This window comes from Rutilus rutilus (genome assembly GCF_951802725.1).
Source record: "Rutilus rutilus genome assembly, chromosome: 25".
Classification (NCBI taxonomy): Eukaryota; Metazoa; Chordata; class Actinopteri; order Cypriniformes; family Leuciscidae; genus Rutilus; species Rutilus rutilus.
The window spans coordinates 18929445-18952524 of record NC_140229.1 but is presented as its reverse complement, the minus strand read 5'-3'; the positions used below and the strand labels follow the sequence as shown (position 1 = coordinate 18952524).

The 23080-nt window shown below is 36.1% G+C and overlaps 1 protein-coding gene across 1 annotated transcript in view; it reads left to right on the top strand.

Moving 5' to 3' along the window:
• igsf9a (immunoglobulin superfamily, member 9a) overlaps nucleotides 1-22658 on the top strand; it is a 32882-nt gene extending 10224 nt beyond the window's left edge. The window contains exons 4-21 of the mRNA XM_084400508.1: nucleotides 8979-9128; nucleotides 10139-10290; nucleotides 10819-10936; nucleotides 12290-12431; nucleotides 12521-12666; nucleotides 13125-13267; nucleotides 13539-13679; nucleotides 14987-15103; nucleotides 15585-15735; nucleotides 16081-16192; nucleotides 16534-16721; nucleotides 17162-17379; nucleotides 17503-17587; nucleotides 17769-17936; nucleotides 18090-18126; nucleotides 18223-20433; nucleotides 20714-20895; nucleotides 21119-22658. Coding sequence (XP_084256634.1) covers nucleotides 8979-9128; nucleotides 10139-10290; nucleotides 10819-10936; nucleotides 12290-12431; nucleotides 12521-12666; nucleotides 13125-13267; nucleotides 13539-13679; nucleotides 14987-15103; nucleotides 15585-15735; nucleotides 16081-16192; nucleotides 16534-16721; nucleotides 17162-17379; nucleotides 17503-17587; nucleotides 17769-17936; nucleotides 18090-18126; nucleotides 18223-20433; nucleotides 20714-20895; nucleotides 21119-21276 — 4619 coding nt within the window. The 3' untranslated portion in view covers nucleotides 21277-22658. The remainder of the gene's footprint in view (nucleotides 1-8978; nucleotides 9129-10138; nucleotides 10291-10818; nucleotides 10937-12289; nucleotides 12432-12520; nucleotides 12667-13124; nucleotides 13268-13538; nucleotides 13680-14986; nucleotides 15104-15584; nucleotides 15736-16080; nucleotides 16193-16533; nucleotides 16722-17161; nucleotides 17380-17502; nucleotides 17588-17768; nucleotides 17937-18089; nucleotides 18127-18222; nucleotides 20434-20713; nucleotides 20896-21118) is intronic.
• The last annotated feature ends 422 nt before the right edge of the window (nucleotides 22659-23080 follow it).

Sequence of the window (23080 nt, the reverse complement as noted above, 5' to 3'; positions counted from 1 at the left end):
GTCAGAATTCAGACTTTTTTTCTCGCAATTGCGACTATATATCACGCAATTCTGACTTTTTATCTCACAATTGCGAGTTTACATCTCACAATTGTGAGTTTATATCTCACAATTCTGAGATGTAAACTCGCAATTGTGAGATAATAAGTTGCAATTATCTCTTAAAATGTTTTATTCTGTGGCGGAAACAAGCTTCCATACCATCGCTTGTGTTACCTGATGTTACCTGACTTTATTTCTCAGAATTGCGAGATATAAAGTTAGAATTGCGTGAAATAAAGTCGCAATTGCGTGTTATAAAGTCAGAATTGCGAGATAAAGTCAGAATTGCGTGAAATAAAGTCGCAATTGCGTCTTATAAAGTCAGAATTCTGACTTTTTTTCTCGCAATTGCGACTTTATATCACGCAATTCTGACTTTATAACACATAATTGCGAGTTTATATCTCGCAATTCTGACATCTTTTCTCAGAATTGTGAGATATAAACTCACAATTGTGAGATATAAAGTCCAATTCTAAGGGGGTCGCAATTGCAACTTTATATCACGCAATTCTGACTTTATAATACGCAATTGGGAGATATAAAGTCAGAATTGCATGATATAAAGTCGCAATTGCGTGTTGTAAAGTCAGAATTGTGAGATATAAACTATTCTGAGGTAAAAAAAAAAAAGTCCTTCTTTTTTCCCCCCTTAGAATTGGACTTTATATCTCACAATTGTGAGTTTATATCTCACAATTCTGAGAAAAGATGTCAGAATTGCGAGATATAAACTCGCAATTATGTGTTATAAAGTCAGAATTGCGTGATATAAAGTCGCAATTGCGAGAAAAAAAGTCAGAATTCTGACTTTATAAGACGCAATTGCGACTTTATTTCATGCAATTCTGACTTTATATCTCGCAGTTCTGAGAAATAAAGTCAGAATTGCGAGATGTAAACTCGCAATTGTGAGATAAAAAGTCGCAATTATCTTTTAAAATGTTTTATTCAGTGGCGGAAACAAGCTTCCATACGATGGATTATATGCTAATGTATAAAGAATTGTGAATTAGTTTACATGTGTGAAAAGCAACAATTCACAAGTAAATTTGTTTACTTGTATGACAAGCAACAGTTTATAACTGATTTTTTATCTGTGCAACAAGCAACAGTTGATTTGTTTTATTTGTGCGACAAGCAAGTTTATAAGTGATTTTTTATTTGTGCGACAAGCAACAGTTTATAAGTTATTTAAAAATATATATTTGTATGACAATAATATTTTTTTTATTTGTGCGACAAGCAACAGTTTAGTGATTTCAATTTTTTTTTTTATTCGTGCAACAAGCAAAAGTTTGTAAGTAAATTTGTTTACTTGTGCAACATGTAACAGTTACAACACACAACATCTTTTAAATGAATTTGCAACACTTTATAAGTGTACGCTTAGATCCACAGAAGACGAAGATGTTTACATTGTTTACACGTGGCCGGCTATTTTCATAAACGGACATTTCACCCTCTCCGTTTTCAAAAATAACATCGTGCACACCTGTCAGTTTTCATAACAGTGCTCGTTTACACGAACCCATCTATATATGTGACCCTGCCTGTGAAAACCCAGCTAAAGTCATTTTTTTGTGATTCAATGTTTTCTACATAAAATCATCCTACATAATGTAAAGAACATTCTGTGAAAATATAACCTTGATATCTTTAATATTGACTGAGTAAGGCCATGTCAAAGATTTGCTAAAGTTCGGGCTCAGAAAATCATATTTTTGAGAAATTCCAATTTAAAAAAAAGTTATTTGTTAAAACTGCAACACAATTGATCCATAGTTATCCTGCATATGTGCCTTATAACACATTAAAGCTGAGATTCTCCCCTTTTTAGTGATATATGACACATCAGTGGAAAAATTCTTAAAGTTTTGTAAAACAGGTCTATTTATTATGATGTGCATGTCCAAAAAGCATAAACACATTGAAACGAATGGGGGTACCACAAGAGCTTGATCGTAGCAACAATTACCATGTCAATTCAGTGGAATGATTTGTATAACTTTATTAGTAAAATGTAATATCAGTGAAATGTCAATAATATATAAATTAAATAACATAACATTTCTCATTCTCTGAAATTATCATTCTCTTACTGGCCCACGGTGTAACTGAGAAAAAAAAAAAAAAAAAAAATTTCAGGGGATAGTTCACCCAAAAATGATTTACTCATACTCACCCTCATGTTATTCTGATCCTGTATACAGTAAGTTTCTTGCTTCTGTTAATAATAAGATATTTTAAAGAATGTTGGTAATGAGACAGTTGACGGCACCCATTGACTTCCATAGGTGCCGCCAACTGTCTGGTTATCAACATTCTTTAAAATATCTTATTATTAACAGAAGCAAGAAACTTATACAGGATCAGAATAACATGAGGGTGAGTATGAGTAAATCATTTTTGGGTGAACTATCCCTTTAACAGGTCAGTCTCAAACTTTGTACACATTCTAAAATTGTCTAGATGCAAAATAAAATCCTGAGTGACAGCAACTCTCCCTCCTTGAAAAATAAAGAACACTTTTCCCCATTTAATTGAAATACTTGCAGTTGCAAGAGAAACTGATTTTCAGTTTCACATCTGGACTTCCAGCATTCGAAGCAAATTCTTCTTGCTGGTGTTCCCTATTCATGTTCGCCAGACAAATAGCTTGGGGTTCAATCACCAAAACTGGCTTGTCCTCCTCATCATCTTGGTCACTGCCTGAAAAAGCAAAGATCATTTTTTTTCAATTCAAAGCAAGATACCTAAAAACATGATTGTGTAACATGCAAGAATTGGAAGTGGGTTTAATTACACATTTAAAATGGATAATGAAGCATTTTATATGAAAATATCAGAAAATATTTTTTCAGTTTAGTCAGACTGGATCTGATTAATTGAGGGGAGGGCATAGGAATAAGAAACAGCCTATAGGTGGTAAGCAGACTTCAATTCAGAGTGTAGCCTAATGAGACAAATACACATCATGCCATAAACGTAATTTAAACTGACTCAATCCCCATCAACAAATGTAATAAACATTTAAATCCACTATTTTTGCATCACAGATATGTGTTAGCATTACATTCGCTGGACACTGACAGTATACATTTACATATTTAGCATAAAAAAAAAATTACCGTCAAATTCCTCGTCAGTTTCGTCAAAGAATGTGTCCTGTTCATCATCACAACAATCATCCTCCAGAAAATAATCCGCAATAAAACCGGTTAAATCATAATTTGGGGCAATTCCACCGAGATTAATATCAAGCAAGCTGTTTAAGCAAGCAGCTATTTTCCGTTCCTGCTCATACTTCGGTGTCGCCGGCAAAGCCATAGCTATGTCAGATGTCAAAACAACGCATTAACGTTACCATCCAGCAAATAACACGTAGCAGGCCAAAAATGTCTTTCAAATAAGTTTAATATTATTGGCAGAATACCAAGCTACAAAACAAATAAGCAGTTCTTAAAATATTGGCTATGACAAGAAAAAATCACCACAGACATCTAAACGCGGCTGACATCTCTCTTTTTTTTTCATTGTGTTGACCTGATTACCGGCGCTCGCGGATTGATATTAAAGTCTGTCTTTACTCTTTCTAATAGAAAAGACAAGTTCCTGAACCGAATGACATACGAATCAGCAGTGTTGTTGCGCGAAATAAACCCAGAGACGATTGAAATCAATGTTTAGGAAGCCCACGTCCGTTTTTTTTTTTTGAGCAAAAGTACAACGTAGTATCAATAAAATCATTAATTTCAGTATTTATCATGTTATAAATGAAAATGTAAGTATTGCATCTCAAAACTATTGGTATAATCTATCATTTACAGCAATAAACGCACATTGACTATTTTTGTCATTTTTATGGCTATGACTACTTTGACGCTCGTTAACTCATAATTCGATTCTGCGACTTTAGCCGGGGTTTCACAGGCGGGGTCACATATGCCGTCAAGAGCATGCCAAACCTGTAGGTGGCAGTGTAACAAGAAGCTCAAGCCCACGTTAGCCAATCAGAATCCTGAAATAGCAACAACAGCAACCAATCACTTCCTCTTTCTGGTCGCACTTTTGACCCAGGTGCAAGTTGTCGCATACTATGACGTAAGCTCCCTAAAACTCAGTTTTTCTCAGTTTACATGCAAACGTGCAAATGAAGTCTTCCAAAATCTCCACTCTGGCCTGAGTTTTTAGAAAGAATTGTTTTCAGAGGCAAATTCTCCGTTTGCGTGTAAACGAAGGGCACAAACGAAGGGAAATGTCTCCGTTTTTCAAAATAACCATGTACATGTGTAAACAGGGCCATAAAAGAACATATGATTTATTATGAACTGAGAATAACAAGCCAATACGAAAAACAGAGTGCTAGTGCACAGACAACAACCGACAATGAACTGAGTGACCAAAGGAACTTAAGTAGTGGTACAAACAAGGTTAATAAGGAGACACAGCTGAACTAAGAGGACTAATCATATTAGTAACCATGACAACTAATAAGTGGCGGGAAACTAGACAAAAGGAAACACGTGACTGAATGAAAACAAAACAAACTAAACGTGACTGTGACAATAAGCAAATTTAACAAGCAATAGTTTTGATACATGAATTTGCTCTTGCGATAATCAATTTTTTATTAGTGAATTATGTGACAAGCAATGGATTACAAAGAGATTTGTTTTTAAATAAATTTTCTTGTGTGACAAGCAACGATTTGTAAGCAAATTGTATCTAATTTTAAGCAACAACAAAAAACAAGCTATTGTTTATAGGCAAATGTTCGGTTAATAACGGCTTCACATTTTTAGCATGTTTTATAGTTTTGTAGCTCATATGAGACTGAACGCCACTGAATATCATTTTATTCACATTTGTTCAAGTAAACTAAAGGCGGGAATGAATGGCTTCATGTTCACCAACAGCTGAATAAAGGTTAGAGGGCGGCACAAATGTCGCTATATGTGATGTGCAACAAAGAAAAGAAACAAAAGGTGTAAAGCCGGGACTTTTTGAGCGGTGCCAAACCGCAGGTGGGGTTGAAGGGAAGTATGGGAAGAGGTGAAGGGTGAGCTTAGTGTGAATTTCATTGCCTTAGGCTATATCCCAGCTAACAGAGATTATTCCTGCAAGGTTCTCCCAAAGTTATAAACAAACATTCTTCCAGTAACGTTAATAGAAAGTTTTCTGCTCTTTAATAATGTTCTCAAATCTTAAGCACAAAATCATTATTTATACATCATTCATGGAGCATTTAGTTGGACATTCATCTAACATCTTTTAAATGTAACGTTCCCATAATGTTTGCAGAATGATAAAATGGAATGTTCCCTTAATGTTCGTATAACCAAGAAAAAGTTTTAGAATTTTTTTTAGAAAAATTTTAAAACTCGACGTTTTAAACGTTCAGAGAACAGAAATAACAGACCTTTGCAAAATGTCCTTAGAACATGTTTTTGTTGGCTGGGATAGCGTCGCATGCGTCCACTCTGTGTAAAATTGTCACGCTTATCTTTCTAGAAACCTAAAATTGCGTTGGCCTCTTGCAGTGGTGGAATTTGTGATATCATCATAAGATTACTTCACAAAGTAGACGAGATCTACAGATTACGGTGAAGAGTGAGGCTCTCTATTCCAAATGACCACCCATCCCCCTCGTCTACTAGCATTCAAAAACCTTCCTAATGAGCAGCACGCTATTTTCAAAGCCCATTGGTCGGATCAAACCAAGCAGCTTCCCAGTAGCCTGTCATGATGATTCAAATTTCAAAAGATAACAGTGTCTTGAAACACAATAAAAAGACAACAGGCGATGACTATAGTGTGAAACCCGACCCTCGCTTTCCTGAGCTGAAACTGGAGAGTCCCTACCTGGGAAACCTGTGCCAAGAGGTGACACAATGTCTCTGGGATACAAGGCAGCGGATAGGATTTAGACTCCAAGTTTCATAGCCTCAAGTCATTAATTAAACCTGCAACTAGGAAACCTTTTTAAATTCGAATAGGTGGAAGTGGTGACTAGTGTTACTTAAATAGACTTTATTAAAGGTCATTCTTCCAGCGTATTCCTTTTTAAACATTATTTTTCTTAAACCCCTTAAAATAATTGTATTTCTACAGCATAAACCTGTTCTAACATTGGTTTCAGATGATAAAGCATATAGATACAAATGACAGCATATGTTGCTCCAAGTCTAATATTAGTTTCTCCTGAGATTTGACTCGGCGTCGACTAAGCAACGAGAGTGTGTTTGTTCGGCTGTGATCTGCTCAGTGGTAAATGGTTAGTAAGTCATAAGTAAACAAGTGAGTTAATACTTGCATGTGAAACTTCAAATGAATCTTTGCTGAACCAGGAAACACACAGATGATATTTTTTGTGCTTTAATGTATTGTAATGCAATGAATATATAGTAGGTGGTTGTTAAAAGATACTTCCCAGTCCTGTTTTTATTATTCATAAATGGGCATAAACTCTACGCTCTCTAAGGTTATTTTACCCATAAAGATTGGTGAGGACTAATTTCTCTATTATGTTTTATGTAAGTATCAGATTATCCCTCATTAGTTGCTTAGGAGAAATAAAAATGACATAAATTGACATTAAAAAGTGCAGCGCTATAACATATATATGGATAGCATAACTGAACATTTGATCTGGAAAGAATCTGAGGAGAAATATCTGAGTTCATATTGAAATCTTTTTTCGAATGCAAAGTTTTGCAAATCTGAGTGTGAGACATTATTGAGATCTCTTCAGAAACTCAAGAGAGAAGGAGTGTTTACCCGGGATCTTTTTCTCAGGAGACAAATCTGTGAAGAAACAGACTTCAGCAGACGTCTCAGTTTGCTCTCCATCTAACCTCTTTGCTCTCTTGGAGAAACAGGGAGATACTAAAATGATCTCATTCAAGTTATTTTGTCTTTCCATTTGTGATTTCCCTGCTACTATATGGAAGCTGCCAAAATAATAAATAAATAAATAAATACGTAAATATATGTTATTATCAATTTTATTATCAATAAATATGTTATTATTATATATTTTTTATGTATTTATTTATTATTTTGGCATCTTTGGAATTACATACTATTATAGCTGTTTTTCGTCACATTGTTGTCTTAAATTTTGAAACGAGTTTCAACAATAGTTTACTTTCTCCTCAGCTTTGTTTTCAGTAGTATCGAGTAACTTGAGAATTTAAACTCCTCCTAAGCTCCGCCCCCGAATTGATTTTAATCCCTGTCACCACAGCAACTAAATTCAAATCCACACCACTGGCAGCAGGTACCATGGCAGCTTTTTAGGGCCGGATTGTGGGTGTTTGGGCTGGACAGGAACAGGTTATATATTCCAAATCCCTTGGGATGGTGTCCGTGTCCCTTTTTCCGTGACCTCTGTCTTCCATGTGGGTAAAATAAACAGGCGCGGATGGACGATGATGCTCTCAGCTGTTATCTCATGCCCAGTTCTGTTTCCACAGTCTCTCCTCTTGGGAGCTCAGTTAATGATCGCTGTCACCGCCTGTTTTCATAAATACCTCATAGCTGTACACCATGCATCGGCCGTGCACGTGTTTGCAGATGATGGATTTTCAGTTTAAGTCAGTTTTATCTTTGATGTGGCTTCTGTGGTGAAGATTTTGACCGCTGGTCTCTTTAAATGACTATAGATTTTGAGAAACAAACAAGTCTTTGAAAAGCTCATTTGGTTGAATGAAAGCGAGATAAAGAGAGAGAGAAGAAAAAGGAGGGAGGGAGGGGTGAGTCAGCAAACACCGTCGCTATGGGGCGCAGTCACCTGGCAACTGAGAGATAGAGTTTCAAACTAAAATGATCTAGACTAAACACTCAGTCTATCTGAGCCTTGTCCAACTGAAATAGATGATATATTAAACACTTAAATGTTCAGTGGGCATTTTAGATTTTTAATTCATTTATTACATTTAAATTAAAATTTCTGTAAAACTATTATATTTTATTGAAATAAATTTGATTTAATTAAAAAATCTTAAGTCTGAAACCAATATACTTCATTTGTTCAAACTCTCAATGACTTCTGTTTTTAATTGTTGTAATATATATTTGTTTAAATTGAAAATTAAATTGTAAACTGAATTTAAATGGACTACAACAAAATAATAAAATATTCAAACTTTGTTTAGTTAAAAGCAAAAGCATTTACATGTGCTTACACTTCAAAAGATAGTTGCAAATTTTGTTTAATATTTTTTTTTTTTTCTCTTTCTTGTAGCTTGTGGTAATTGTTGAAATAAATAATTGTTGAAATAAATAGTAGGCTAGGCTATAATTTATATTATGTCTACAACAGAATATATACGCGTTGCATTTGTTTTGTACAAACTCACAAATACCAAGTGTATGTTACATGTTTCATTTAAATGGATAAAAAAATTGTGAACTTAATTTAAATCTACTTATAATGAATATGAATAAAAATAATACTAACATAAAAACTAATAATACTCATATATAAACATCATTAAAATCACATTTAAAATGTACTCACTTTAAATTGACCTATTTTATATTTAGCTTGTTTTCTAGCTTGCTGAATTATTAGTGTGTAATCTACAGCGTATACGCTTTGCATTTTTGTACAAACTCAAAAAAGCAAGTGTATTTAAATTTATGTTTTAAATTGTGAACTTAATTTCAATTTATTTTTAATATAACTAAATAAAAATAATAATATAAAAACTAATAATACTCATAAAAATAAAATAATTAAAAAAATCAAACACGAATGCACAAATGCACTACACATGCACTTTTATTTTTATTTTTAATTGTAATTTTATATTTAGCTTTCCTTGTAGCTTGTTGATAATTGAAATAATATTTGTGAATTGTGAATTGTAAAAAAATGTGTCTGCAACAAATACTGTTCTCTGACCCTTCCCTCTCCTGATCATGCCCAGGTCGAGTGTCACTCATCAGGGGAACATCACTGCAGATCACGGGGCTTTTACTAGAGGATGAAGGCAGGTATGAGTGCCGGATCCTCCAGCTAGACAAAACCACAGATGAGGCTGGAAGCAACGGGAGCTGGACTCTACTCTTCGTTACAGGTGAGACTCACCATATCCAATGAGAAGGCCTGAATTATTTATTGTAAGAAAGGATATCCAATTTTACAAGCAGTCTGAATCTGAACCATCAAAGCATTTCTCTTTATGTCAGACCAGTGACACAATGCCATTATGCTCATCTCATGACTTCATTCAAACATGCAGTGAACAATGAATGAATACACAACCCAGCCTGTTTTCATGCACCTGTTATACAGACAGTGCTCTGTGCACCTGTTCCAGAAGCAGCTCGTTCTCTGTCGCCACACCTTAAGGCCGTTCGCTGACACTCAGACGCAGTGTTGGCCAGATTAAACAAGCCATCTGAGGCCCGGGCTCATATTCGGCTCGGTTTTCAACTTGTCAATTGTTTGAGCCACAGGACGCCAAGCAGAAAGAGCATCTTGCAGGCCTGGCTTGACTCCACTGTGCCTTTTCGTTAAAGCAAAAAAAGAAAAAGAAAAAGTTGATAAAGTACGACTAGCGCTGAGGACAGTACTTTAAAACCTTTCAAAGCTACAAGCTACTCTGAATTTGAATTAGTTTATTCAGATTAGCATTTTGAATGAGTACTTAGCTACAAACTGCTAATAAAAAGGGGTAATTTTTTTTCCTTCTTAAAATATTTAACACATTTAGAATGTTACAGCAGATTTCTATTTTAAAATAAATTATTTTCTTTTTAACATTCTATTGATTGAAAAAAATTATCATGGTTTCTACAAAAACAATATTTGGAAGCACAACAGATTTTAACATTGATAATAATAAGAAATGTTTCTTGAGCATCAACTTAGAATATTAGAATTATTTCTGTAGGATCATGTGCCACTGAAGACTGGAGTAATGATGCTGAAAATTCACCTTTGATCACAGGAATGAATTACATTTTAAGATATTCTCTCATGGAGAATATATTCGCTCTTCATAGCATCACATTTGATCGTTAATGAATCTTTGCCATCCTTTGAACGATTGTGACTGTTTTCTTTGCTTACTTTTATGTCTAGCACCTCCTGTGCTTACGGAAACCTCACCTCCTGCCATTGAAGTATTTGTAGGAAGATCAGTAACCCTGAAGTGTGCTGCCCGGGGGAATCCACGGCCTACAATAACCTGGTCTAAAGATGGAGGACCAATAAAACCTCAAAACAAAGTAAAGGTGGGAATTTCTAACTAGTTAATATGATCACATCTACTGATTTTGCACTTGAAAATGTCCATGAAAAAGGTTGACGTGAATGCTGTTTTCTTCCCTGTGTTGATGTATTTCCTACTGAAAGCTGGGGTGGGGACATATCAGAATGCCTGTCCTTTTTTTTTTAAATTGCCAATAACCTTTACTTCACATAACAGCCTGGAAAAAAATATAATTTGCTACTTGCTATTGCTCATTCTAAAGTGCAGTTGATTGGACAAACATATGTATACACCCCTGCAAACAACATGAGTCATCTGCATTTGTCATCTATTTTCCTGGAAAAGAAAGAAGTTTGTTTTGTCAACTTTTAAAACTATATTCACTTTGATCTTTTTTAACGGACATGGATTAAGAACCACAGGACCTACGTTTTGATTTCATTGGCTTGAATTCCCAAATGCAATGGATCAAATCTAGAATACGATTACACTCTACTCTCTCTTCCAGGCTTTCACAAACTCTCTTATATCTCTCATTTTAATCCTACAGATCATGAATGGAAGTGTATCTTTCCAGGCTGTAAGCAGAGAAACATCAGGCCAGTATCAGTGTCACGCCTCCAACACTGAAGGAAAAGTAACTCACATCACAAAGGTCAAAGTCATTGGTAAGTCAGCAATGATGTTTAGAACAATCTGAAAAGTGTTGGGTAGACCTGAATAAATCTTTGTCATCAATCTTTATCATTAATATTAATATTGATTAGGTGGCGTAACATTTGCCCAGTAATAGTAACTGATTTGGAGGAAATCAGGTACGTGAACGCAAGCCATGATAGGATTACTTCTTACAGATTGTACATTTATTTGATCGACTGCCATGTAACTGATTGGCAGAGGTTTGTTTGGGGCATTTAAAAATATGACTATTGCCCAAAAAAGAGGAAGGGGGTTAGTTTCTCCTTAGTTGTAATGGTTTCTAAGCCCCTTGGCTCATGCCAGTATGTTCTAAATGTCAACTATAAGCTTTTCTAAATGAATGGCGCCATCTAGTGGTGCCGTTGCATTATATTACATTTAAGTGCACTTCTCTTTCACAAAGGTCTGTGGCTCAAAGAGTACAGTATGGTGCCAAGTCATGGGTTTAATTACCAGGAAATTAAGTGATAAAACATATGCTTAAAAAAGTAATGCAGTAAGGCAAGTTTGCCGAATGCTTATTTGTATTGAATGTGCACTTGTAGTGTATATATATTTTTTAAAAACCTGTACTTGTAGATAATATAATATTAAAGAAATAAAAGGCCACTTAAGTGTACTTAAAGAAAGTACACTCTTATGACTTTCTTAATACACTTAAGTACATTTTTAAAAAGTGCACTTTTCAAATAATGTCAAATCAAAAATGCCTTACATGAGTACATTTATTGTGATATGTTGACTAACATAATAAAGCACATGTGAAGTACTTGACTATAATTTTAACTGTAGTGTGTTTAAAGTTAATATATTTTAAATACTAATTCAAATACTAGTACTAAATTGCAACTTCATCACGTGTAATTACAAATCTATTTAAATACATAAAGTAATAATTTCAATAGAAATGGCATCTTTTAGTTTACCATAGATGCTTGTTAGTACATTCAGCAGTATAATTTAACCATATTTCAAAGTCAATAGAAGTAATTATTGAATTACATATACGTAAATCCTACATTAGAGGGTCAAAAAGGACTCTTCAACTAATTGCTTTTAATATAAATTTAAACAATACATTTTAATTTAATTATAAATAACATTCAATTTATTGTCTGAAAACATTCAGAACATTACTGAAACATTACATTCAGTTCACACTTAAGTATATTTTTTTAAATATATATTATTTCAATATTAAAGACTCTTTTTAAAAGCATGCTAAAGTGTACTTTTTTCACAAGGAGAAGCAGGTGAAAGTATTTTTTAGTTTTTTTTTTACATATTGCATTATGGGATGTTATGTATTTTTCTAACAACAGGCCCTCCGGTGATTGTAATCCCTCCAACCGACACTGTTCTCAACATGTCCCAGGATGCCAAGTTAAAGTGCCAGGCTGAGGCTGACCCACCCAACATGACCTATGTGTGGCAAAGACAAGGAGAAGACATTCACCACATTGAGTGAGTTCTGTTCTAAAACTGTCAACATTCCTCTTAAGATTTACGGAAACAGGTAGCTTATGTACTATTCATCTGTGTGTTTGTCTTAGGTCTCTGAAGTCTCGTGTTAAGATCATAGTGGATGGTACACTACTCATATCACGTTTGACTCCAGCGGATTCAGGGAACTACACCTGCATGCCCACTAATGGACTTCATGTGTCCCCCTCTGCCTCAGCCATACTCACTGTGCAGCGTAAGTGTTTCACATATCATGCTGCAAAATGAGAATAATGAATGTGGATTTGCCTGCACTTGTATAAGATTTCCTACACTAGTATAACCCTAATTTAACTATAAAGTACACTCATTTCAACGATTATGTTCAAAATGATGTATACATGAGATGTAGCACATCCAGGTGATGTTATTGAATTTGAATTTTCATCTTAATTTCACATACCATATGTGCAATATTTTGTGCAAAATTAAAATGAAAACTAAAACTAAAATTTAGTTTAAACCACAACCACGTGCCCCCTTGGTGCTTCTTTCAAAAGCATTAATCAATCTTACCAACCCCATTCTTAAAAATAATATATATTATTATATATTATTATATATAATATATGTAAATTAATATATATATATATGAATACTTGGGTACATATGACCCTATAGTAATTCTTATTGATAACTGTTCTTGTTTAATAGACCCAGCACAGGTGACGCAGATGCCCAGTCTGACCTTCCTCCCCACTGGCATGAGGGGTGTCATTGCGTGCCCCGTCAGAGCTGAACCACCATTATCACATGTAGACTGGATCAAAGATGGCAATCCGCTCGATTTAGACATGGTGAGTAACTGTTAGTTGCTTTTTTCACTATACATACAAGAAACATTTTAACCTTTTATATGTACATTTGTATAAGCACACTGCTACTTCTAAGTGCTTCACAAAGTGCTTTTTCTCTCAGAACTACTAATGCTTGACATATTAATTTTGATTTGGGGACACCATACTGTGCTTACACTTATACCCCTCTCTTGATGACGCACTTTAGAAATACCTCACATCTCTCCAGAACATTATATGAAAAAATTACTCTGTGAAACTCTTTCAACAGTATCCTGGATGGACACTGACCTCAGAAGGCTCTATCGTCATAGCAACAGCTAATGATGACGCTGCAGGTGTATACGCGTGTACACCCTACAATAGCTTTGGGACAATGGGCCAGTCTGAGCCCAGCACTGTTATACTACAGGTGGGGCTTTACTGAGTGTTGTCATTTTTTCAATTTTGGCTATCACCATCTTTGACATTTTGTCCCAATAATGTAGGGTATACCTGAACCACACACACATGTTTGTCTCTGTGTGTGTGTGTGTGTGTGTGTGTGTGTGTGTGTGTGTGTGTGTGTGTGTGTGTGTGTGTGTGTGTGTGTGTGTGTGTGTGTGTGTACGTGTGTACGTGTACAGGAATGGCTATATTTGTGAGGGCCGAATGTCCTCCCTTATGTAGTGAAATATTGTTGTCCTAACCACAACCAACTAGTGAGGACCAGTAAAATTTCTTCACTAGTTGGTTGTCACTTTAAGTGAAAAAAGAAAGGCTTATAAATTGGTCAAAACACGTTTTTATTTAAATCTAATGTTATATATATATATACACTACCGTTCAAAAGTTTGTGGTCAGTAAGATTTTTTTATGTTTTTAAAAGAAGTATCTTCTGCTCACCAAGTTTGCATTTATTTGATAAAAACTATTTTTATTATTATTATTATATTATAATATGAAATATTATTCCAATTTAAAATGACTTTCATGTTTCAGTTGTGTACACATTTTTTTCAAAATTCTTTGATGAATAGAAAGTTCAAAAGAACAGCATTTATTTGAAATAGAATATTTTCTAACATTATAAATGTCTTTACTGTAACTTTTGATCAGTTTAACTCATCCTTGATGAATAAAAGTATTGATTTATTTTATTTCTTTTCCCCCAAAATAAAATTATATTTCTTACTGACCCCAAACTTTTGAACGGTAGTGTTTGATGTTACAAAAGCTTTAGATTTCAGATAAATGCTGTTCTTTTGAACTTTCTATTCATCATAGCATCATGAAATAAAAATGTAAATAACTGTTTTCAACATTGATAATAATCATAAATGTTTCTTGAGCATCAAATCATCATATTACAATGATTTCTGAAGGATCATGTGACACTGAAGACTGGAGTAATGATGCTGAAAATTCAGCTTTGATCACAGGAATAAATTTCATTTTACTGTATATTCACATAGAAAACAGCTGTTTTAAATTGGAATAATATTTCACAATATTACTGTTTTTTTTTTTTTTTATCAAATAAATGCAGCCTTGGTGAGCAGAAGATACTTCTTTTAAAAACATAAAAAATCTTACTGACCCCAAACTTTTGAACGGTAGTGTATATATATATATATATATATAATTGTACAAATACAAATTAGACAGCTGTCTTACATTGTTGTACAAAAACAATGGTGGAATGCTATGGAGCCTTAAACTTTGTGTTTTATCTTTTAGGATCCTCCGTCATTTAAAGTTTCACCTCGTAAGGAGTACAGACAGGATGTGGGGAGAATGCTTGTTATTCCGTGCCAGATGGATGGTAGCCCTGCTCCAAAAGTCAGCTGGAAAAAGGTTAATGTCATTACAATCTTCTCTAGCACAAATCCCATGGTCATCGCCTATCAGAGTGAAGATATGATAACATATTTTTTATCACACACAAAATAACTGTATTTACAATAAACAAATGTTACCCTTTTTCAGTTATTTATATTATATGTGTAATTAAAGTAAAATAAGTACATCTGTGATCATTTCTAATCAGTAGAAAGACTGTTTGAAAGATGTTGTTGATTGAGCTAAACACATATTTAACCCAAAACATTTATGTCATGTTAAAAGGTGTAATATAATGTTCAGCAGCAATATATAACAATTGCTTATATGAAACTGTTGATTAACATGTAAAATTATAGCATCAATTCTATGCACAAACACTGAGAATATTTTCTCCAAATATTATACTGCACCCCATTACAGCTGGAAATCATTTTTCAATTAAAATGGGTGTTTAATCTTATTATATGCTTGATTATGGCGCTGCTCCTCTTAGGTTGGTGCAGCCTCTCGCTCACAGTTCACTGTAGCAGCGAATGGCTCCCTCATTTTACATCCTCTCAGTAAAGACCACCAGGGGGAGTGGGAGTGCAGCTCCACCAACCGAGTGGCTACTATATCCATCAAAACAATGGTCTTTGTGCTCGGTAAGTCTAGAAGCATCTGGGTCAGCACTACCACATGCAACCCTTAGGCCATTCTTATGTTCGTGTGATGTTTACTGTAACAGCAATAATTGCTCACAGACTTCTTCTAATTGTTAAAAAAAAGAAAGTGTTTACATCACAAGAAATATTTAAACACAGGAATTATTACATGGTTATGAAGCATACAAAGCATTACATTTCAGCCAAATAAAAGCCCTAAAGGGAATCTTGCCTTGTAGCTGAGTAGTCCTGAGTAGTTCTGAACTTGCTGTCGTCATGTGTCACACATTTGTCACTCTTCATGTCACACATATCTTGTTTTCTGCTCATCGTTCTGTTTCACAGGTACAAGTCCTCATGCAGTGTCGTCAGTATCTGTGATCCCAGGAATTAACCAGGCCAATGTCTCCTGGATGGCTGGCTTTGATGGAGGATATTCCCAGAAATTCACTGTCTGGTTGGTGTCTGTTTATCATTGTAAATGTTGGGAAGCAATTTTGAAATGTAGTCTTTCAGATAATATTGTAATAAGAGCAATATTTGTCTGATAAATGTATACAATGCAAAGTTGCAAAGCTGCATGCACAATACAAAATCAAAAAGAAAAAAAGTAATGTAGCATTTTGTCATGATACATTGCTATTTGTTAGCTAAAATTGTACTGTAAAAATAGTTGAGATAATTCCATGCTTCTGATTTTTTTTTTTAGCTAAGTAAGTAGCCAAGTTTTCACTGGATGGTTTATGCCTGTCTTCATAAGTCAGTTTTTAAAAACTCATAAGAACATTCTTTTTCCAGGTATAAGCAGGTGTCAGCAGTAAGGATAGAGGAAAAGCAAGAGTGGTTGTCTTTCTCAGACCTCGCTACTGAAAATAGTCTGTTGGTCACCAATCTTCTTCCTGCCACTGAGTACCAGTTCAGTGTCATGGCTCAAAATAAAATTGGCACTGGACCCTTCAGTGAGATCACCACCATCACAACTATGGGTAAACATTAGCTGTGCATAAGAAACTCTAAAAACCCTATGAAATGAGTTTACCAGCCTACTTTTCATGACCATGAATGGACCATGATTTGCTAAATTATGTTGCTATTAGGTGGCATTAGGGGGATGGCATTTTGTTGGACAAATATTGTTTATAGAAAGAAGAGAACGCCTGTAAATTTGAATATGAATACCTCTTAATTTTTTATTAATTTAGTCAACTAAAGTACATTAGCATAATCAAAGCTAATAGATATGGTATAAAAGCCAAAAAAATCTATTTTTGATTTTATTCATCTTTAAAACAATTAGCTTGTGGGTTGGCTACCTCATGGCGACTTAAATTAATACACCATCTGTGTTTATGTTACGCACTGTGGATATTTGAATAAAAACAAGCTATTCATTTCAATCTCTCCCTTATTTAATATTTTTCTACAGATACACTTCCTGTTGTGGCCAAGCTGGAACCCCCTACAAATCTCTCAGTCAATATGAGTTCAGAGGGAATTCTTCTGTGGTGGTCAGCACCCCAGTCCCAGTCTCCACCCATTGACAGTTTTATCATACAGTCACGCCTTGAGGGTGGGGAATGGGTTAATCTGAAAGAGGACATTAGCCCAGTTGAGAGTCAGATCTTTCTTCAGGGGTTATGTAAGGTAAATATTCTCGAAGACATTTTCATGAATCAGTCAGCTTGTCATTTTTGATAAATGCAACCCTTCCTTCCTTTTCTTTCATCCTTATTTTGTCATTTCCTCATGGTGTAATACTCTCTGAAGGACTGCAAGTATGAACTGAGGCTTCTTTCTCAGCATGGAGATCAGCTGAGCATGCCCAGTCCATCAATCAGTGTCTCCACCATCGGTCAGTGCTTCACACATTCCCATGTTTTTTTTCCCTGGTCTGTAATATTTTCTAAAGAAATTGTTAGAATTTAATAATTGCAATTTACACAACACTATTTACACAAACTATTTTCAAGAAAACCTGGAACTCTTTCAACCCATCCAACCATTAAATGTAACACTTTCTTTGGGCTCCACAGGAATGAATAAGCACCCAGCCAGTTCCCGCCTCCTAGACTTTCCTGATAGGCTAATGGCTGGTGTCATGGGTGGAGTGGGACTCCTTTGCCTTGCTCTTATCCTGACCCTGGCAATAGTTGGTTTCATTTTTCACAAAAGGGGCCGAAGGCGCAGGCAGAATATCAAGGGTAAAGAAACAACACTTTGAACTGCTTAGAACTGTTTTTAAAGTCTGCCTCAATGTATCCTCCTTAGAGGATGCTCTCACTCCTGAAATTACCTTTCCTGCATGTTCAATTATCCTGACACTCATTCCATTGTAAAATTGGTTCCCTTATCAGATCTCCCTCCTGCAATAAAAGACAACCCATCTGTAAAGTAAGTGCACCACCATCACCTCTCAAAACCTTTTTTCTTTGTCCAAAATTTTTCCATTCATTGTAGAATGTACTAAATTCTTATCCGTGACCTTAGCAGCCCTGACAACACCCTGAAGCAAAGGCTCCTACCAGCTCCTCCACTCTCCTACACTTCCTCCTCTTCCAATCACTCCTCTCTTGACAAGTCCAGTCGCAGTGTTTGTCATGCCCAGCGCCAACATCTCCTGCCTCAAGCTAACCCTCCATCCCACCACTCCCTCCCTGAGAGCCACCTCCAACGGGCATCGCTTGCCCCTGTGTCCTCTGTGGAGTTCATCCACAGAGGCCCAGATGGACGCTTTATTGTCCATGCTCTTGAAGATGACAACATTGTCAGTTCTCAGATTAGGAGAAACCCAAGTCAAAACTCCCATCGGTCATCAGATGGAAACAGGAGCTTCAGAATCCAGAAATCACAGTCTTTGAGATCCTACATAGATGAAAGAAAAAAGCCACCCTTTGTCCTTTCGGTGGATCTTCCACCTTTTAGATCAGATATTCCTTCTTCCAGCAGAACACGAGCTATGGCTAAGCACCTTTCGTTAAATGGCCATTACATGCCCATTCAGGAGCAAGAGATCTTGAATGGACCAGACCAGACAAGTCTTTCGTCAGATAGCAGTGGCTCTTTTCTCTATCCCCATTCAGAAAGTACTCTGGGTCAACGGTCCCTGAAACAAGGTACCAACCACTCTGCGGCCAGTACCCTCGTTTTGCAGATGGAGCATGAGAGGGAACAAGGAAACCTAAGTCGCTGTTTGACTTTGGCTCGTGAGAGAGAGGAGCTTGAAAGAGAACTGAGAAAGTTCGCTTTTGATCGAAATCCATCTGATAATGCGACAGATGATGAATATGGAAAAATCTGGAAAACTCAAGAAACTTCAACACCTCAGATTAACTACCAAGCCATAAGACAAGGCATTTTATCTGAGAAAACCAGCATGTTGAAGGGAAGAGCTGCCTCTTGCATTCCATGGGAAGAAAGACACAGGATTTCTTCTGCAAGCTTGGTGCCCCTACATACCTCTTATGGTAAGGATAGCAAGTATAGGCAGAATCAACAAGGTTATCATTCCATCCAGAGATCCAACTACCAACGGTCTCGAAGTCTAGACAGAGGGGAACACCGAAAATCCCAAACATGGGACCGAAGACGAAGCAGGACGCCTGTTGATTCAAGTTTTGGTCGTGTAAAGGATGAACCCTTAAACTACAATTTGGAAAAGACCCAAACTGCTGTAGAACATAGAGCCCATAGGACCTCTAGCAAAAGTCAACAATATTTTGACACATATTTTAGTTCATCCTTAGATGATCAGCAGGAGCAGGCCATAGAAAGAAGCACTAGACAGATGATTCCAATTACTGATTATTCAGAGATGAGTGTGGATGGACCTGATCTTGAGAGCCAGTCTCCATATTCAAGGTCTATACTGGGCATGGACCACAGTTATGAGACTCTAGACTATGACAGACCCAGGTTATCAGAGCTTGAAAAGGACAGATCAGAAGAGTCAGGACATGTGAGAACAAGAAAACAGGAGAAGTTGAACAATTGGTCAAGCAAAACTGTATCTACAATGAATGTCTCTGGAACAATGCCAAGGAAGACAAAGAGTCCTGGGCCAAACAATTGGAATCGGCACAAGAGTATGCATAGTTTAGACTCTAAATTATTCAAGGACCATTTTTTGCCCCCTGATGCCTGGGTAGATTCGCTGACACTTAGTCGAGATTCTACAATGTCCCCCTTTCCGTGCAGACCCAACTCTGTGGCAGATAAGCCTAAAAGTTGTCCCAAATTACAAACAGATTCATCTGTGCCTTCAGAAAGTCAAACGCAAGATCACCATCTTCAGGCCTCTAAATCCCATGATGGCTCAATCAATGACTCACAATCCAGCAAAAACCTAGTGTCAGGACATAGCACCCATACTGCTTTATTATCTCCAGGAGGTTCTAGCTGGCCTCTGTCTTATGGCCCCTCTCTGTCAGCCTTGCCATCTGGAAGACAGAGCCAGAGCCAAGAGGTGGAAAGAGGGGAGGAAGTTGTAAATGGGCAGGAGGTGGATGTGGAAATTAACAGATACAGGAAGGGTTCAGAGACGGAGGGGAGTTATAGAAGTTATGCAAGCCAAAGCAGTGGCAGAGGCAGCATGGATGCCCCTAACAGCAGGCAGTTTTCTCTCAGCCCCCCTCTCACCAGCTCACCAGAGACCACAGAGGACAGTGACAGAGATGAGGCAGCTCTACAGGGGCCTGAAAGGTAATACTGGCTTTTCTTTGTCTTACTTTATATATTTATCTTAAAAGTGATTTTGAAGGATTTAAATAGATTATTATGGTTAATTACCTTACAAAAAGTACCATGGGCATCTGCAATGATAAAAAATTTTTTTGAACACAAGACCATGGTAATACCATGGGGGGGATTTTCAATAGTAATAATATGTTTTTTGACATGGTACCATATACATGTTCCAATGGAATCCATGTGTCACATTAGACTCAACGACATCGCACGTTACTTTATCTTCTGACTTTAGATCTAGAAGAGGCTCTGTGGATGAGATTTATGAGTGGGACTCTACTTATGTCCAAATGCATCCTGTGGACCCCAAAGTGTCAATGAGCAAGGCAGGTCTACGAAGAGATCTTCAAGGTCAAGGGAAGCTGGGCAGAACTACCAAAGATGATGGCAGGCCAGATTTAGACCTGAAACAAAAAAGTAAGAGAAATGCTTGCTTTGTATTTTGTAACTCAGCAAAAAGTTGTTCCTTCACTAACTACATTTTTGTTAGACATGTTACATTGGCAATACCATGGTTTTGTGGGCATGTACCATGGCACTACTATGGTGTTTTTTAACATACCTTGGTGTGCCATGCAAATATCTGAACTTAAATGTATTCAAGGCATTTCATTCATCTCCATTGTCTTTTTGACCCAAGGTCTTTACCCTCCGGCTGGTTTGAAGGAATCTGTTCCACTCTTTGAACTTCCCAGTATTCTTCCTCCTCACTGTGAGCAAGAATCACTCCTTGCTCATGAGATTCGGAAGAGCTTCACATCATTCCCAAACCCAGAGCCCGACACTGTGCTTTTCTGATTACTGATAGTAGGTACACCATTCACGCTGATAAGCCTGCACTGTTTTCATTTTAGCCCCTAGACTCTTAAGTAGTCTGAAATTGTGTTGATACACTTAAGATGTTTAGATTTGTTTGTCAAAACTGTAGCCAAATGTTTGTATGTTCTCGAATCTGGACTGGACACAGCATGGTTTCCCTCAACACAGATCTTAATGGACAGAATAAAAGGGGACACTGGGTGTCACAATTAATTGGACGTCTCAGGACCACTCAAGCACACTGGAACCTAAGAACGCACACTCCTCTGTCCAACTAATGGAAATTACATTATCTGATGGATGGGCCAGACCTCATTGAAGAGAACTGTAGTCTAAAAATCTTATAGTATGTGCTGGAGTTGCAAATCAAAGGGGAAATAAATAATACAGGACATTGCTCTCTGCACCCTGCTGTTGCTGATGAAACTGAATTTGAAATAAAAATGTTAAAGCTGTTACAATGAGCCCCTTTCAAATTTGATTTTTGGAGTGCCGTTTGATTGTTCTTTAATTCCTATTTTGACAGTAAAGAGCACATTATGATTTAGAAACCTCATCAAAGGCTTTGTATGCACGGTTATAGGAATATTTTATCATGTGAAACAGGATGCTGAAAAAAGTATAATTTTTAGCTATACCTTCAAGTTGTCAAGCAAGTTGGAGATGCATTTAAATATGATTGGAGTAATCTTTTGGCAGTTTTCTTGACAATCATTGGTCCTACTCCACCCACTCGTACCTACCTCATACATGGAGGAACCTAATAAACGGATTCTCTTTCAGACTGCAACTGAAGAAATGATTATGTTCATTGCAGGTCACATGAGTTAATTACGTATCACTGCGCCCTGTAGTCTGGCCGCTAATGCGTCTGCCAATACAAAGTTACATTAACGAACAGAGCTGAACTGTTTACAGTTTAACCAAACATTTCACAGCTCCAATTTTTTTAATAATCAAAACATTTTTGAGCAAATGAATTCTACTTTATATGCTTTTATTGGTAAGTATGCTAGAAAACACTATGCAGTAATTGCACTGACATAAATTCCACTAGTCTTAATTTTCTGCCAGTATGAAATATCTTTGCATCTACTGCCAACTGAGAAAGTTCATTGAATATGGTATCTTTGCAAATATGTCTATATGTAATTAATTGTTATCGTTTAGCTTTTTAATCAAAGCCTATTCAAACAAGACTGTACAAAGAAGGTCCTTTTCTTTGTAGAAAATGAGGATTGTTCCAATTGTTTGCAACCCTATTATGTTTTTGGAAACAATTTGTACTTACATTTTTGTTACTTCATCAAATTATGTGTTTTATTTCATGTATGTGGATTTATATATTGATTAAAGACAACAAAATATATATTGTTTTGTTGGTGTGTAGATACTACAAAGCCAAAAGTGAGTTGAGTTCCTCTATATCCACTAGGATGTGCTGCACTTTCACAAATAACCTCTTTTTTCTGAATTAAAAAACTTGAAAGCAATGCATGTATATATATATATATATTTTGGACATAACAAGAGCATTGGACAAACCAGATACATTGTTTTTTAGTGTTATAGCAAAACTGCCAATTTGCAACACTTGTCCATAGGAGGCTACACATTTCACAAGACACAACACAATACAATATACAAAACACAATGCAAAACAGTACACAGTACAATATTTAAGAAGGTAAACAATACACATCATCAATATACATTTCATACAGCATTACCATGTGTGCAGCTTTGACTTGACTTCAGCCATTGTTTCAGACCTCTGTTAAAG